At 46.2% G+C, this 14161-nt stretch overlaps 1 protein-coding gene across 2 annotated transcripts in view; it reads right to left on the bottom strand.

Annotated features, from left to right (window-relative positions):
• LOC144723627 (tyrosine-protein phosphatase non-receptor type 14-like) overlaps positions 1-9860 on the bottom strand; it is an 87294-nt gene extending 77434 nt beyond the window's left edge. For both annotated transcript variants that reach the window (XM_078602506.1, XM_078602507.1), the window contains exons 1-2: positions 9659-9860; positions 3661-3830 (exon numbers count right to left, since the gene is read on the bottom strand). In XM_078602506.1, coding sequence (XP_078458632.1) covers positions 3661-3830; positions 9659-9829 — 341 coding nt within the window. In that variant the 5' untranslated portion in view covers positions 9830-9860. The remainder of the gene's footprint in view (positions 1-3660; positions 3831-9658) is intronic.
• Positions 9861-14161: the final 4301 nt, after the last annotated feature.

Raw genomic sequence — 14161 nt, 5'->3', positions numbered from 1 at the left:
AAGCGCCGCACCCGAGTTCAACCCCAAGACCGGGCGCATTCCAGCCGATTTGGTCGCACGTGACTCAACAGCACGAATCAATTAAAAAAATAACCACTCCTGACCCTGAAGAGTTTGGTTTATTACCCAACTTCCCTGGCAACTTTTTGGGTTTAAATCACAAGGTTTCTATTTATTTATATATATAAAATATTTTTTTTAAACATAAATTCTCTCCCACCAAAGGCAAACTCCCACACGCGAGCCAAGAAAGCCTCCCAATGCCATCAATCACCTCACGTGGTCATTCGTGCACAGCCAAGTATGACGAACATTGTTAACTGCTCTCCACGATAGAGAATTTGAAAAATAATAAATAAATGCGTGGATGTATGGGGGACGGCAACACTTGTAGCTCCAAAATCCCACATTCTCCGAAAGGCTCGAAGCGTCCGCCATCGAGTAAAATCCACTTATTTTTTACGTCCGATTCTTTCGAAAATCGGTTCGGATGAGAATATATAAAAAAAATCAGCCCGGGCTACTGTCGGCATCAGACAAGTGGGTGACGACAACCTTCACTTGGTCCACCTGTGCAGTTACTTCCACATGCGAACCAATGTCACTCGCACGGCAAGAAGAGTAACTTAAAACGCTGAGAGAAGCCCTTGTCAAGGCCACTTAAACCAGAACAACAGGCCCCAAAACTACGTATCGACCAAATGAACATCGCAGCCTCACCCAATGGCGTCACGTGGCTTTCAAGCTTGGATATAGAAATGTCGGTTGCTGTACACCAACTATTCCATACGCGAGAAGAAGAAAACTGTTCCATTTCAGGTGTTTACAAAGTGCTGACATTCACACACGTGCTGTTTTAGATCTCTGCAAAGGTCACACCCACGGGCGAACGGTGTGAACAAACACCAGAGCTGTAGGAACATTTTGCTTTGCGTTTCCTCTCTGCAGATGGTGGATGTCACAGCAGCAAGACCGATACACCCAGTCAGAAATTTCGTCACCGGGCGTCAAGACTGACGAATATATAAAAAAAAAAATCCTGCAAACGTCACACATTGGGAATGGTGTAAACAACTCTAAGCGTTAGATTTTGTTTTTTTTTATCACACACACACACACCTGTGGTAAAATCAGTTCGAAAATATGCAGTTCGGCTTCGTACTTATTTGCCGTGCAAATGTCATCACCGTCATCGTCAGCCATGACCCAGACGCTGGTCAAAAACCACCCCTCTCAACCCCCCCAAAAACGTCGCCGTATCTCACGGTCGGACGCAAAAATCCATCTGTAGCACTCGCGCACGAGCAGCTGATGTCATCGCTCCAGCCTCCGGTGTGTGTTCTCAGCCTTGGCTGCCAGCAGCAACAGCCACACGCCGTTTTGTCAAAACGGACAATCTTTTTAAAGGTGGTATGTGAAGACCCTCCGCACACAGAACAGTATTTGCATTGAACATTTGTGGAATGCCCCAGACAGAGGTCAACAGTATCTATGGTTTCAATTATCCAATCATATTTAATTAACCACAGTCCCATCACCATCTAACCCCTTTCAATGAGCCTTACAACAACCATATCACCATAGATGTACTAGAATTGTAAATCTTATGAGTTTACTCTCCAACACACCGCTGCGCTGAAGTAGTAACCAATTGGCTCGCTTTGTTCACGTGACAAACCTTACTAATTGGCAGTGTCAGGTGGTGGGTGGGTTTAACGACACATTCATATTTTCGCAATCTAACTAAAATAACCTATGTTATGGATCGTATCACCATAAATGTGGCTGATCCTATCATATCTCAGAAACTACGCAAGAGTTGAAGCTGCTTCGTGTTTAAATGGGTGGCAACCAGGGCTTGCCAGGTGTTGTAGACATGGGTTAGCATGTCTAGATTTTAATTTTTCGTGACTGCAAGGATCCATACTCTTTGGTTCTTTCAGTAAAGTCACGTAGGTAAAAAATAATAATAATAATAAAAATATAAAAAAATCACGACGTTTCAGATGCAGCACAAGCGTCCATCATCAGGCGGGATGACCACAGCAAGAAAAAACTTGTTATTTTTATAACCCCTTGTTATTAGCAGCTCTTTTGCCCACTTCAGCAATTGTTTCTTGCTGAGGTTGTCCCGCCCGATGACGGACGCTTGTGTTGCGTCCGAAACGTCGCGATTTAATTTATTTTAATTTTTTACCTACGTGACTTTACCGAAAGAACCAAAGAGTATGGGTTAGTATGGTTGGCTACAAACGGTCACCAACCCTCTCTTGAGAGCTTTGGTTTTCTCTGGGTACTCAAATTTCCTCCCACATTCATATTATTGGCCAATGATCCCAATGCAGGAGATGACCCTCCTGTAAAAGTATATTGATACTCTGTTAGTTAGCCTTTTTTTGGGTATGTAATAATCGTTACAATTCTTCACACATACCAACCAAGACTGAAATCACATGTGTTTGCTTCATCCTCCACTGTGACAATATCTGGCTCGTAGTTATCCTCACCAAACCCATCTCTGCACACCCAAAAGGCCTCCCGTATGTTTATGGCACCGAACAGTTATGGCAAAACGAGTGATTTTCGAATTCTAATTTAATGCAATGTGCGCTGACGATTTGAAGTAATTGAAACTGGGATGATGTGCTGGGTCAAAATCTGGCAGCCCACTTCACCTATCGGGAAAAAAAATCCCTGTAAAAAAAGATGACGGACAAAAACAACAGCCAAATCGCTGCTATTATTCAGCCAATTGGAGCAATTTACCGTGAACAAAAACTGGCAGAATGGTATTTTATTCCGACTCAATTATTTAAACCTAGATTTTCCTTTGAACGAGAGACTTCTTTTCTCAATAGGCTTCTCACAAAATGTACAGCTGTTTTGTCTCTCCACTGCTGGATGACGACCTCCCCACGCCAAGCAAGTCGTGGGGGTTTATAGAAATTGCACTTGAACTGCCCAGGCTAAAAAAATGTTTTTAGAAAAATCTAGGCAAGTGTCATTTAAAACAAATTTGCAAAAAAAAATGTAAATGTCCTTGCTAATTACTCAATTGGGATTGCAACGTAGCAATCACGGTCCCTTACTGGACGACTGATGTCCGCTTTTGCAGGCCAGGCACCGAGTTACCACCCTGCGCTGCACAGGGGACAGCTGCTACTGGGGGTGCCCTTGTGAATGTTTGAGGGACAGTGTGTTGTCTTGCTGTGGTCTAGAGCTGTTTTTGTTGTTGTTGTTGTTTTGCTGCCTTGAAAACCTTGCATCTAGCGTTGGACAATCAGCAGGAATTGCTTTTGCATTCTTGTACTTGTATACTTATGTTAAAAAAAAAATCTAACTTGCTTACCATTCTTATACTTTGCAATCCTATCGTGTTTTTGTATTGTTATGTCAACTTTATGACCCGCCTCGACTGGACATCTGTGAAAAAGAGCTTTATAGCTCATCGGATTCCTCCAGTATAAATACAAATTCTGATTCTGAAAGACATTTCTCTCCGAGGAGGAATTCTCGATTTTAATGTGTTGAGACGAGATGTCCTATCAAGTTCTCCGAGATGCCCCGGGCATTTAGGAGGGTGCAGTATCGCAACACAAATCATTACGACTGTCATTATCATTATCATCACAGCTATCCCATTGTGTGACGGTGCAGCACCTGGTGGCCTCCTGCTGCGGTAGAGCGCAGCTCGGGACGCAGAACATGACTCCGAAGTTGACCACGGACTCGCAGCCGTGCTTCTCCAGCTGCTTCTTGAGCGGCTTCTCCATCTCGGCCCAGCGCATCTGCCGATGCCGAGTCCGGTACCACAGTCCGAAGAGCAGCACCTGCGGTGGACGGTGGCGGCGACGACGAGGACGACAATAATGCACCGCACACAAATGTCACGATTTACGTTCGTTGTCTTTGACCGCGGGAAGAACGCCGCCCCCTTGCGTCACGGTTGGCGCACTGTGGACTTCCAATCCAGAAGTCCCCAGTTTGATTTGATCTCTCCCAGACTGACAGCTGAAACAATGGGCAGGTTAAATTTCGATTTAAAGCTTTCGGGACTGCAGGGATTCATCTTCTTGGTTCTTTCGGTAAAGTCACGTAGAAAGGAAGTAATAAAATAATAAAAATAAAACATAATAAAATAATTCTCACGACGTTTCGGCCACAACACAAGCAGCCGTCCTCAGGTGAAGACCAGGTCTGTCGGGGAGACAGCGTCATTCAGACGGCTGCTTGCATTGTGACCGAAACGTCGTGAGAATTATTTTATTATGTTTTATTTTTATTATTTTATTACTTCCCTTCTACGTGACTTTACCGAAAGAATCAAGAAAATGGGCAGGTTTCTTAAATCTCCCCACATCCTCCGGTAAACCCCCACACCTTTCGGTCATCCCAGCAAGAAATGGGGGCACCCATAGTGAGTCGATCAGCAAGGTCGGTAAAGCGCGGGTAACTCCCCACGTCTTCCAGGTTGTTTGGCTGGCATGGAAGAGATCAAATTCCATCCGCAGGGGCTCCCTGGAGCTCCCTCTAGTGGAGGCCCATCCACCAGGAGGTGGCGTGAGCAATACATTTCTGGGCTGCATCTTCCCGTTCATTGCCATTGACAAAATCACATCAACAACGACAAAGGTCCGAATCTCATCAGATTGCAGAATTTAGGCAGAGTGGAGCCTGGGTAGTGCTGGGTAGTTGGTATAACCAGCATGCATAAAACACGGCCGTTGTAAGGTGCTTGCAGCAGGGCTGCGTCGTTGGCAGAGAGAAGCGCAGCAAAAACTAACTTTTGTACTGCACTATGCTTCAACGTCTATGCTCGTCCCCATCTTCAACCAACTCACCCCGACCAGCGTGGTGCAGTATGGATATATAACCCCCACAACCCGCACGGCACGGGGAGCCACTCATACAGCAGTGGAATGAGAAACAGTAGCTCGTCACGTACGCATGCATTGCCGCCACCTCTTGTCGATGTGCCGCTGGAAGATGGTCTCCCGAGTGCGCACGTAAGGATGCATTGATTGGCCACTTAAAAATCGATTCCTACATTCACAGTACATACAATCCAATCGTGCGTGTACTCAAAAATAATGTACGATGCAAAAAAATTATAATTCAATGAGTCGCGAAGTGGGCGGTGGGTGAAAAGTCACCGCTTACTCTTCACTCTCGTGGCCATACCCCGCATGAGTCCTGTAATGTATAAATCCACCTCACTCCTGCACGTGAAATTATCTCTCCGTGGTGGTCGTACCGGGGCATAATCTCTCCTTCGGCTGCCAATGTTTTGATTAGTCTAGTCCAGTGGTGGCCAACTGGCGTCTCCCGAGCCATATGCGGCTCTCTCATACACCACATGTGGCTCTCTCAAAGGGGTGTCATGTAGAGTGCACCATCACAGTTCCGAAGAATAATAAATGTCTCCCGTGCTGTGCCGAAAACTGTCAATATACAGTATACACACACTTATATATCCACTTGGCACTTTGCAGAACTCATGGGTAATTTGGGGCTTTTGGTCTGTTACAGGTTGGCCATCCCTGATCTAGTCTGTACACCATAATGCCTTCTAGCGATGTGCACTGATCAAGCCCACTCAATTTTTCAACAATCAGCACGAAAGTATGTGATTTGCATCTCTTCCCTGAAACGCGTTTTGCTCAAAGCTTGCACTGGGAGGAAAAGGGAGGTTACTTCCCTGTAAGTATCTCAACTGATAATAGCCAAAACAGGTTTAAATGGTTTTGAGACAGCTTTCCATCTTGAAGCACCCACTAACATCACAAGCTTCTGCGAATCATTGAGAACAGCGAGACGGGGAGTCTCTGCTGTAAAGAGATCCATTTGGGACAGGAGGTCCACTTACAGGATTTCGAGGCATGACTGAACTTGCCATGACCGGAAGTGAAATAGCCTCATCTTTCAACATTAATTATGGAAAATAGGATTTGTGGTTTCAATTCTAAAAGTAATGAGAGTTCTTATATTTCCTTTCAAACATCAAGAATTCCTCAAAGCTGAAGCTGTTTGGTGCCACCACTCAGAATGATCGCTTGATTCCTTGTTCGAGTTAGATTAACACGTAGCCTTTCGCGACCAATATTATCCATAATAAGAGGTGGGTTTTTTTACGCCATCTAACCCAAAAGAACTTGTATTGTGCACTTGTCCAAGTCGTTTGCAAAGTCGACACCCTGGTCTGTTCCTTCAGCCATCCCACACTCGAGCTCAACAAAACAATTTGTCTTCATCGTGCCCAAATGTCAAAAGCTTCTGATACAATAAATTACTTTAAATGTAAATAATGTCTACCTGAGCTTTGAACCTTACAACAGCCGACCACCACCACCACCATTATTCAGTATCTATTTTTTCCAGTCCACTGCAACATTCACTCGTCGTTTAGATAACTACATACATTATTCGGCTGCTAGGTGACGGACATGGAAATTCAACCTGTGGTTGGCCGAGGTCGGAGAGCGGGGCGGGGGCGGCAAGAGGCCTGGAATTTGGGAGCCGCTGCTTTCAAGTCCGTTGCACAGGTTTGCCACGGGTGTCCTCAAGAACAACAAATCTCGAGATAAAGGCGCCGGCTGGGCTCCTAAATCAGCATTAAAGTCAAACTCCCTCCGCAGTGGCGTGGCGAGACGATGGGCGCAAGAGATGACATTTGAGACCGGGAGTGAAGACAGACGATAATCGTTAAAGCTCACATCTGAAGTTCCATTCGTGTAAGCTATACCCCCCCTTGTGATGCAAAGGTCAGAAATTATATCAAGCTCGTCAGCACTCGGGGTTGGGTATGGTAACTCAATAACTATAGAATGTCGGTTGTTAAGAGTTTTGCGTGGTGTACTTTTACTTAAAAATTACTGATAAGCTGGTTCTGTTCTTCTCTGTTGGTGGTCGCAAGCCAGGAGTAGTAATTCCACATCCCCATGGCAGGGGGCAAATGTACTCTTAGTTTTTTTCAGTAAAATCACGTAGGTAAAAAATTAAAATAAATTAAATCACGACGTTTCAGAGGCAACACCTACGTGACTGTACCGGAAAAAACCAAAGAGTATGAATCCTTGCAGTGACGAAAACTTCAAATCTCGGGGAGTGTGTTTATAGGACAACTATTGGTTGAAGTTCAAACAAATTGGTACTCATTTTATCAAACACATCGAGATGAGAGACCATTTACCTCCATGTGAGATTTCAGCTGACCTCCTTAGGGCGATGACATGGCCAAGTGGTAGCGCATTTATAGGCTGTTGGCAGAGGTTCAAGGTTGGAATCCATCGGCCGCCCCGATTATAACCGCAGGTGTATTAGCCATACAAACACAACGTGCCATCTGCTTCACAGTGGATGTGAAACATCCGCTGAAGTCATTATCAAGAGTAAACTAAAAACTAAATAATTTAATTTTACCAGGTAGGACCCACTGAGCTATATAGCTTTTTCATTAGCAACCTGGCCACAAATGATATCTCAACAAAGTGGCTTATCACGTGCAAATTTATAGCAGCCAAATAATAAAAACACATGTTTCTAAATGTGGAGAAAAAAACCGGAGGACCCAGAGAAAAGTCCATGCGACCACGGGGAGAGAGAACATGCAAACTCCAACTATACAAGTATCAGGGTCAGGATCGAACCCACGACCTTCTGTAGTCAACATCTTGCCACCGTGGCACGAGACCGTTGTGTGCTGGCGTCAGGGTCCAAATTTGCACTAGTTCATAAATGTGCCACAAATTACACAATTGGGATTGTACATAGCGATAATCGCCCCCTACTGGCAGCCTAATGCCCCAGGTCACTCTTGCAAACAAGACTCCTCCTCCTGGTCTCTTGAGCTCTAACCTAGGAAAACTAAATAAACTTGAAAGTTTAACTCAAGGGGAAATAATTACATTTTTTACTCTATTACAAAGTCATTAATTATTGAGTCCTGACATTAAGAAATATTTTAGGCCATCCTGAAATAAAATAGGAACCGACATCCTTCGTTGATGATCAGAGAAAATTAATTACTGACCTTCTATTTATTAACTTGCGTGCAATCACCCAAGCGGCAAACGCATTATTTATACGCGTGCACGTGCACAATGTGCGACCCACACATTTCTGAAAACTCAAACGATTGCATTCCGTTCCACCGACGTACGGCACATCTCCGTGCGCAAGCGTGTACCGGAGAAGCTCGGGGTCTATCACAGAGAACTCAAAGCATGTGCGCTATGCACTCACATGATGTTGAGCACCCTGCTTTAATGTGTCAGCCCACGAGGTGCATGGCCATGTGTTAGTGGCTTCGCATAGCGCAATGGAAAGGTGATCTCAGTGTGGTGGGGAGCTGGAGGAGGGGGGTCGATTTATTGCCTCTCCCATGCAAGCATTCCCCACCATCAAATGTTTATTAGAGGAAGAGGCCAGGGGACATCACATGTGCTCAATGACACCTGTTATTTAATAGGTCGTTTATGTAACGGCTGCGCTGTTGTCTTTGGTGCCTGTGGGGTGCCGTTCATTCAGAGTTCATCTCACCACCAGGTTGTCCTTCGACAATTTTACTGCATATTCAACATTATGGGAATGCACACAATTTCAAAGGCACACACAATATCTGGCTGGTGCTCGCACACATTAAATTGGCAGTCGTCATCGCTGTTATCAGCAATAGCAACCGAAGAAGGATAATGCAATTGACATCTCCGATAATGTAACCGAAGACTAATCCCCGTGCAGAGCTACACAGCCAGAATCAAAAAGAATCCTGGGTTCGGGATCTGTGTTACCATTCATTGACACGCTCACAAAGACTGGACCCCCCGCCATAAAAATGAGGAATTTCCACCCACCGGCTCAAAGCCATTGATAGAGATGATCAACTTCCATTACTCATTGGAGCACAGAAATGCATTTTCCAGACAGCCTCACACCTTTCTACCCTGTATGAGTTTCCCCTCGCTTTATGCAGGTTCGGTTTGTTTGATCGCACGCACACGCATGTGGCCAACCTATTTCTACCCAAAATATCGCTGGATGCGGTCCGAATTCACTCGTACGCGGCTATGCGGTCAGACGTGGGACAATATTGTCTGTGCGTACTGGCGCTGCGCGCTACTCGGCAGGCAACCGTCCCATGCGGTTTCGCTCTGTTGCGCTCTTCCCTTGGAACGCGTTAACGGCATAAAGCGAGGGAAAAAACGGCCGTACGTTCGCACGTACGGCCGTTTTTGGCAACGCACCATTGAATGAGGGCCTCCGCATGCCGCGCGGATTACGGGAAGTATTCACCCGTAACTTGAGCACGCCGATCCAGTGGGTTTGGTGAAGACGAGGAGAAAAAACAAATGGAGTGCAGTACACAGCAATGTACTTTGATGTGGTCTGCTCTGCTGATGACGGAGCATCCACCTACAACACACCAGTTTTTCCACGTGTTGTTTGCCCACCCTGACACTATATTACAAAGGGAGCCTTTAACCAAAATTTTGCCAATGGTAGAATTTTAAATCCACGACGCCAATTTCCCTGATTACCGGCAGAGGCCCAAAAATGCAAATTTTCACCTCCAACTCCCCACCCAGCGCCTCGAGCGCACACACGCACTCACGTCCGCCCGCACACACGCATGCATGTCCGCACACACACACGCACGCACCTCTTGCAGCTCCAGCCTCTGCGCCACGGCCTCCAGGCACTCTCGGCCCGTCCCCTCGGCCGACAGCGTGCACTCCACCACCGAGTCATCGAGCAGGCGGATGCGCGTCACGAAGCAGGCTCGGCCCGACACGTTGTAGCGCCTCGTCCGCTTGAGCAGGCCGAACGGCATGGCGCGCCGCTACCTCGCTCGCTTCGCACCCCCGTCAGTCACCCCCCCGCCCCCCCCCCCCCGGCGAGATCTGGCGCCTGCCCGCCCGCCGCCCCCCCACCCACCCGACCCCCCCCCTCCCCCCCCCCACCGGCCTCCGCTAGGCCCTCGGCTCCCCCCAGCCGTCAACACTTCAACGCTCGCGAAGGTTCGGCGGAAGAGATTTTCTCGCCGCCGAGCAGACGGGCGCCCACGTCTGGTCCCCACTCATTTGTTGCGCCGAGTCGGCTCTGGGCGCGATTGCGCACGTGGCCAATTTTCACCTGCCTGGCAGGGGCTTCTTTGGCGGCTTGAATTTTTCACGAATATATACGTCGGGTGAGATGTTTTTTTTTATTTCCTAGAACCTTGCCTTTTTTTTTGACGTTTGCATTTCATGACTCCCCTGTCCTGCAGGGGATTTTGAAATCGGGTCCTGTTTTCCAAAGAGTCTCCGGAAAAGAAAAATAACAACCCTAATTTATTATGGCTTCGCTACCCTTTCAGGAAAGGTTTTTTTTGTATTCGCAGGAATTTGCGTTGATGCTTGGATTTTTATTCTGCCCCTCAAGTTCCAACAGGAACCGTACGTCCTCCTGTATCCAGCTATAGTGGGAGAGGCTCCACGGTGAGACGGGACGCTTGTAAGTAATACCGCTCCTCCCTGGAAGGCATCAGTACAATCTTGAATATTCCATTAGCTTGTTTATCTTCCGTGCCGCAAGAACCTAGCAGGGGAAAAAAAAACAAAGGACAGAGCGTTAGACAGTTTACACATAAACTCTGGTCAAAAAACGGCAGTCAAAGACTAAGAATTATTTAAACACGTAGAATTCCATTTCAGCTACAGTGAAGTGTGAAATGCAACTTGGACGTGCTTTATTTTGCTCACTGTGGGAAGATATGCCCGCCACTTATTTTTTTATTTCGCTGCCAAAAATCCACACGTTAGCGTTGGCCCTACAACGGCGAATATTTCCCGCATTAGCGCAGTTTGTACCCTGGCAAATGCATTCACAACACGGTAATTTCGTTAGCAGCTGCAAAAGGGAGAACACATGCTGAAGGCTCATTAAAATACATGGCTCAATGCTTAGTCCATATGTGGAGCATCGGAGAGAGGAGGGGGGAAAAAACGAGCCAGCCCAGACTTTCCGGGGCTGTAATGTCAAGTGGGGCCAATAGATTGTGCACGCAGAGCATAGAAAAGTGGAAATCATTTTCATTAGCTCTGCATTGCACACACAGACCCTGGACTGTTTTGTAAAAAAAGCTAAGCTGGCTCGCAGATAGATGGATAGATATAAATGCCAAGGGGGGGAGGGGGAATAATCCTTAAATACACTACTAGTTTGAGATCTGTCCATGAACCGTGCCACAAATGCTGGTTTCAAAACACGATGACCTCATTGTTACCGTGCGACAAAAAAGAACATTCAAAATGAATGAAAATACCTCCTTTATAGTTGGGCCTTATTTGCAAAATTTTACAGTATTAAAGGCCACAAGCCGAGTGGAGGAAGCGTTCTGAGCACAAAGGCTTTTGGCAAAGAAAAGCATAGATACACGAGACGGGCACAAGAGGGGTAGACTGGGATGTGCCCATCGCTAAATAAATCAATAAATCCCTGGCACAATAAAATGCTGTTTGCGCGTTTTCTCTCGACACCCCTACTTTCACAAGACATCTGAGAGCACGTGTTAGAAGGAAGCGTCGATACTTAAAGAAACAGCTGGCTATTGCCTTCACACAAAAAAGGCTGCAAAACGTGCACTGTGCCTTTTGTGTTTCATAAACACAATAAAGTATTCAGAAACTATTTACGCACGTCTGCTGGCCGACGGCCTCCCTTCCCCAACGCAGGTTGGGGGGGGGTTATCGAGCGTACTTCACCACGCAGGTCAGTGGAGGTTCGTGGAGAGCGTTGATGTGGTGGGACAGAAGTGCAGTACAACAACGAATTTGTTGAGCACGGTTGGTCGCCCATCCAAGCACGACCGAGGTTCGAACCCCCGGCTCGGCTTCAGGAGATCTTTCGAGATCGGGCGCATTCCGGTTCATTTACTCATAGGCACCGTCTGTTACGAACAGAGCATCACGATGTATCGAATCTATTTACAATTGAGAACAAGGGTTTTTCAAAAGCGCTGCGTTGTTAAAGAAGAGAGCCATGCAAAGTTTTAAAGCCCCGAGGGATGGGGGTGGAACGGGGGGAGGGGGCTGCAATCTATAAGTGTACCCCACTTTTATTTTTGTCTGCGCTGTCGTCAGTGTGTGTCTGTGTGTGTGTGTCCACACCGAGTCAAACAACCTCTGCGTGAGGTCATCTGGCTTGGCCCGGTCGAGAATGTGCCCAGGCATTCAGAGACGGCCGCCCGCACTTTAAAGCCACTTCCAGAAATCCTCACCGAGTCATTCGGTCATTCCCCGCACTCTCTCAATCACCCCCCACCCTCTCCCTCCCCATCTCCTTCCCCCCCAACCACCGTCCCCCACCCTCTGCCAACTCCCCCTTCACTGCACCACTTCCTCACTTGGCTGAAAACATCTCAGCAATTTCTCAGCAAACAACCCGGGGGGGGGGGGGGCTCTTACTCTACCTTTCACCGGTATTCAAAACACACACGCTGTTTTCACAAAGCAAAGCAGTGCCATTTTAGTTCTGTTAAATAAAAGTCGAGCATGAGATGTTAACTACCTCGCCACCGGAGGTCATGGGTTCGATCCCGACCCTGACGCCTGTTATATATTTGGAGTTTGCGGTGTCTCTCTCCCCGTGGTCATGTGGATTTTTCTCCGGGTCCTCCGGCTTTCCCCTCCAAATTTAGAAACATGCGTTTAGAGTATTTGGATGATGTACATTTGCACGTGATAAGCCATTTCGTTGGGCTATTATTTGAACCTCACGGCCATAGTACCCCGGCTCTCGCATAATATCCGTGATGCAGTCACTTTTAGTCTGTTGATGGTCGGCGATGCGGCAATCGACTCTACACGATGCACTATTCAAAGTTTAATTTTTCGATAACGGGTTTTTTATGCCAATGTTTGGCGTTTCGACATTGCGGAGTGGCACTGATTTCGGATTGATTGGTACCCCAGTCGCGGAGTTAAGTGACACCCCTGGAAAAAATAGTGTCCCAGAAGTAAAATGTTTAATTGCCTAGGCCAATTTGCATTATTTGGTACCCCGGGGTACCGCCATAAAGATCATTTGCGGCCAGGTCACTTCTGAAAAAGAGCTACATAGCTCAGTGGGCCTTACCTGGTGAAAAGAAAATAGTTTATTTTAGGTCCAATCCGCTCTGGAACGCTTCTGGCCCCACTGATTTTTTTTCATGCGCATAGTTCTTCCCCCCCACCGCCCCCCACAAAAAATATAAACAAATGTGTAGATGTTATTTCACCGTGCACGACTTAGAAAGGTTATTTTTTTAATATAGGAACTTTGGGTAATATCATATAAACACTTGCTAAACAGTCCCTTGTGGTTTTATTTTCCATCCACGCTGTAACAAAATATTAAATAATTATTTTCATTACGCAGCGGAACAAAAATTGTTACGAGTTCTTTACAGGGCGAACAAAAAAAGCGCCGGACTTGTTATTGCGCGCTCAACAAAAATAAGCACCAGCATTAGCACATGCACTCACATTCTCCAAGTTTAATAGTTTTCAGTATTTTTTTGCATATTCTTTTTCGCGGCAAAGGCCTGATTACACCGATCCCTGCAGATAATCATTAATGGAATGCTCCAAACTGCATACCATGCCTGGTCAACACAGCCATTGTTACTACGCAGGTGTAAAGCTTTTAATTTGGAGCATACCATTGCGCACAGAGGGGTGACAAGGGTCGAGTCTTTCACAGATGCGTGCGAATAAATCATCCAGGTCAATGTCCTTTGTTTTAGTATAGGGGTCATTTGTTTTCGTATAATGTACAATGGAGTGCCAATATTCTAGATTTGAAGTTTTCATGACTGCAAGAATCCATACTCTTTGGTTCTTTCGGTAAAGTCACATAGGTGAAAATAAAAATAAAAAAATGCAAATTTAAATGAAAATAACTAAATTTCCTTATTTTCATTTTTATTTTAAATTTTATTATTTTTATTTCTTTTCACCTACGTGACTTTACCGAAAGAACCAAAGAGTGCCAATATTGTAACTATAAAATAAGGTGTCAAAACACCAACTCAGAAAGGTGTCCTGCCGCTTCACCAGTCGATAAGGTATAACGGCGGAGGTTCCAGACCTTTCTAGAACCGCGCCCCGCTGGCAACCCTCCCGACATTTTCGTAGACCGCCGT

The sequence above is a fragment of the Lampetra planeri genome, chromosome 18 (assembly GCF_965212315.1).
Source record: "Lampetra planeri chromosome 18, kcLamPlan1.2.h2, whole genome shotgun sequence".
NCBI classification, from domain to species: domain Eukaryota; kingdom Metazoa; phylum Chordata; class Hyperoartia; order Petromyzontiformes; family Petromyzontidae; genus Lampetra; species Lampetra planeri.
Note: the sequence above shows the minus strand (reverse complement) of the source record. Positions and strands in the feature narration are given on the sequence as shown.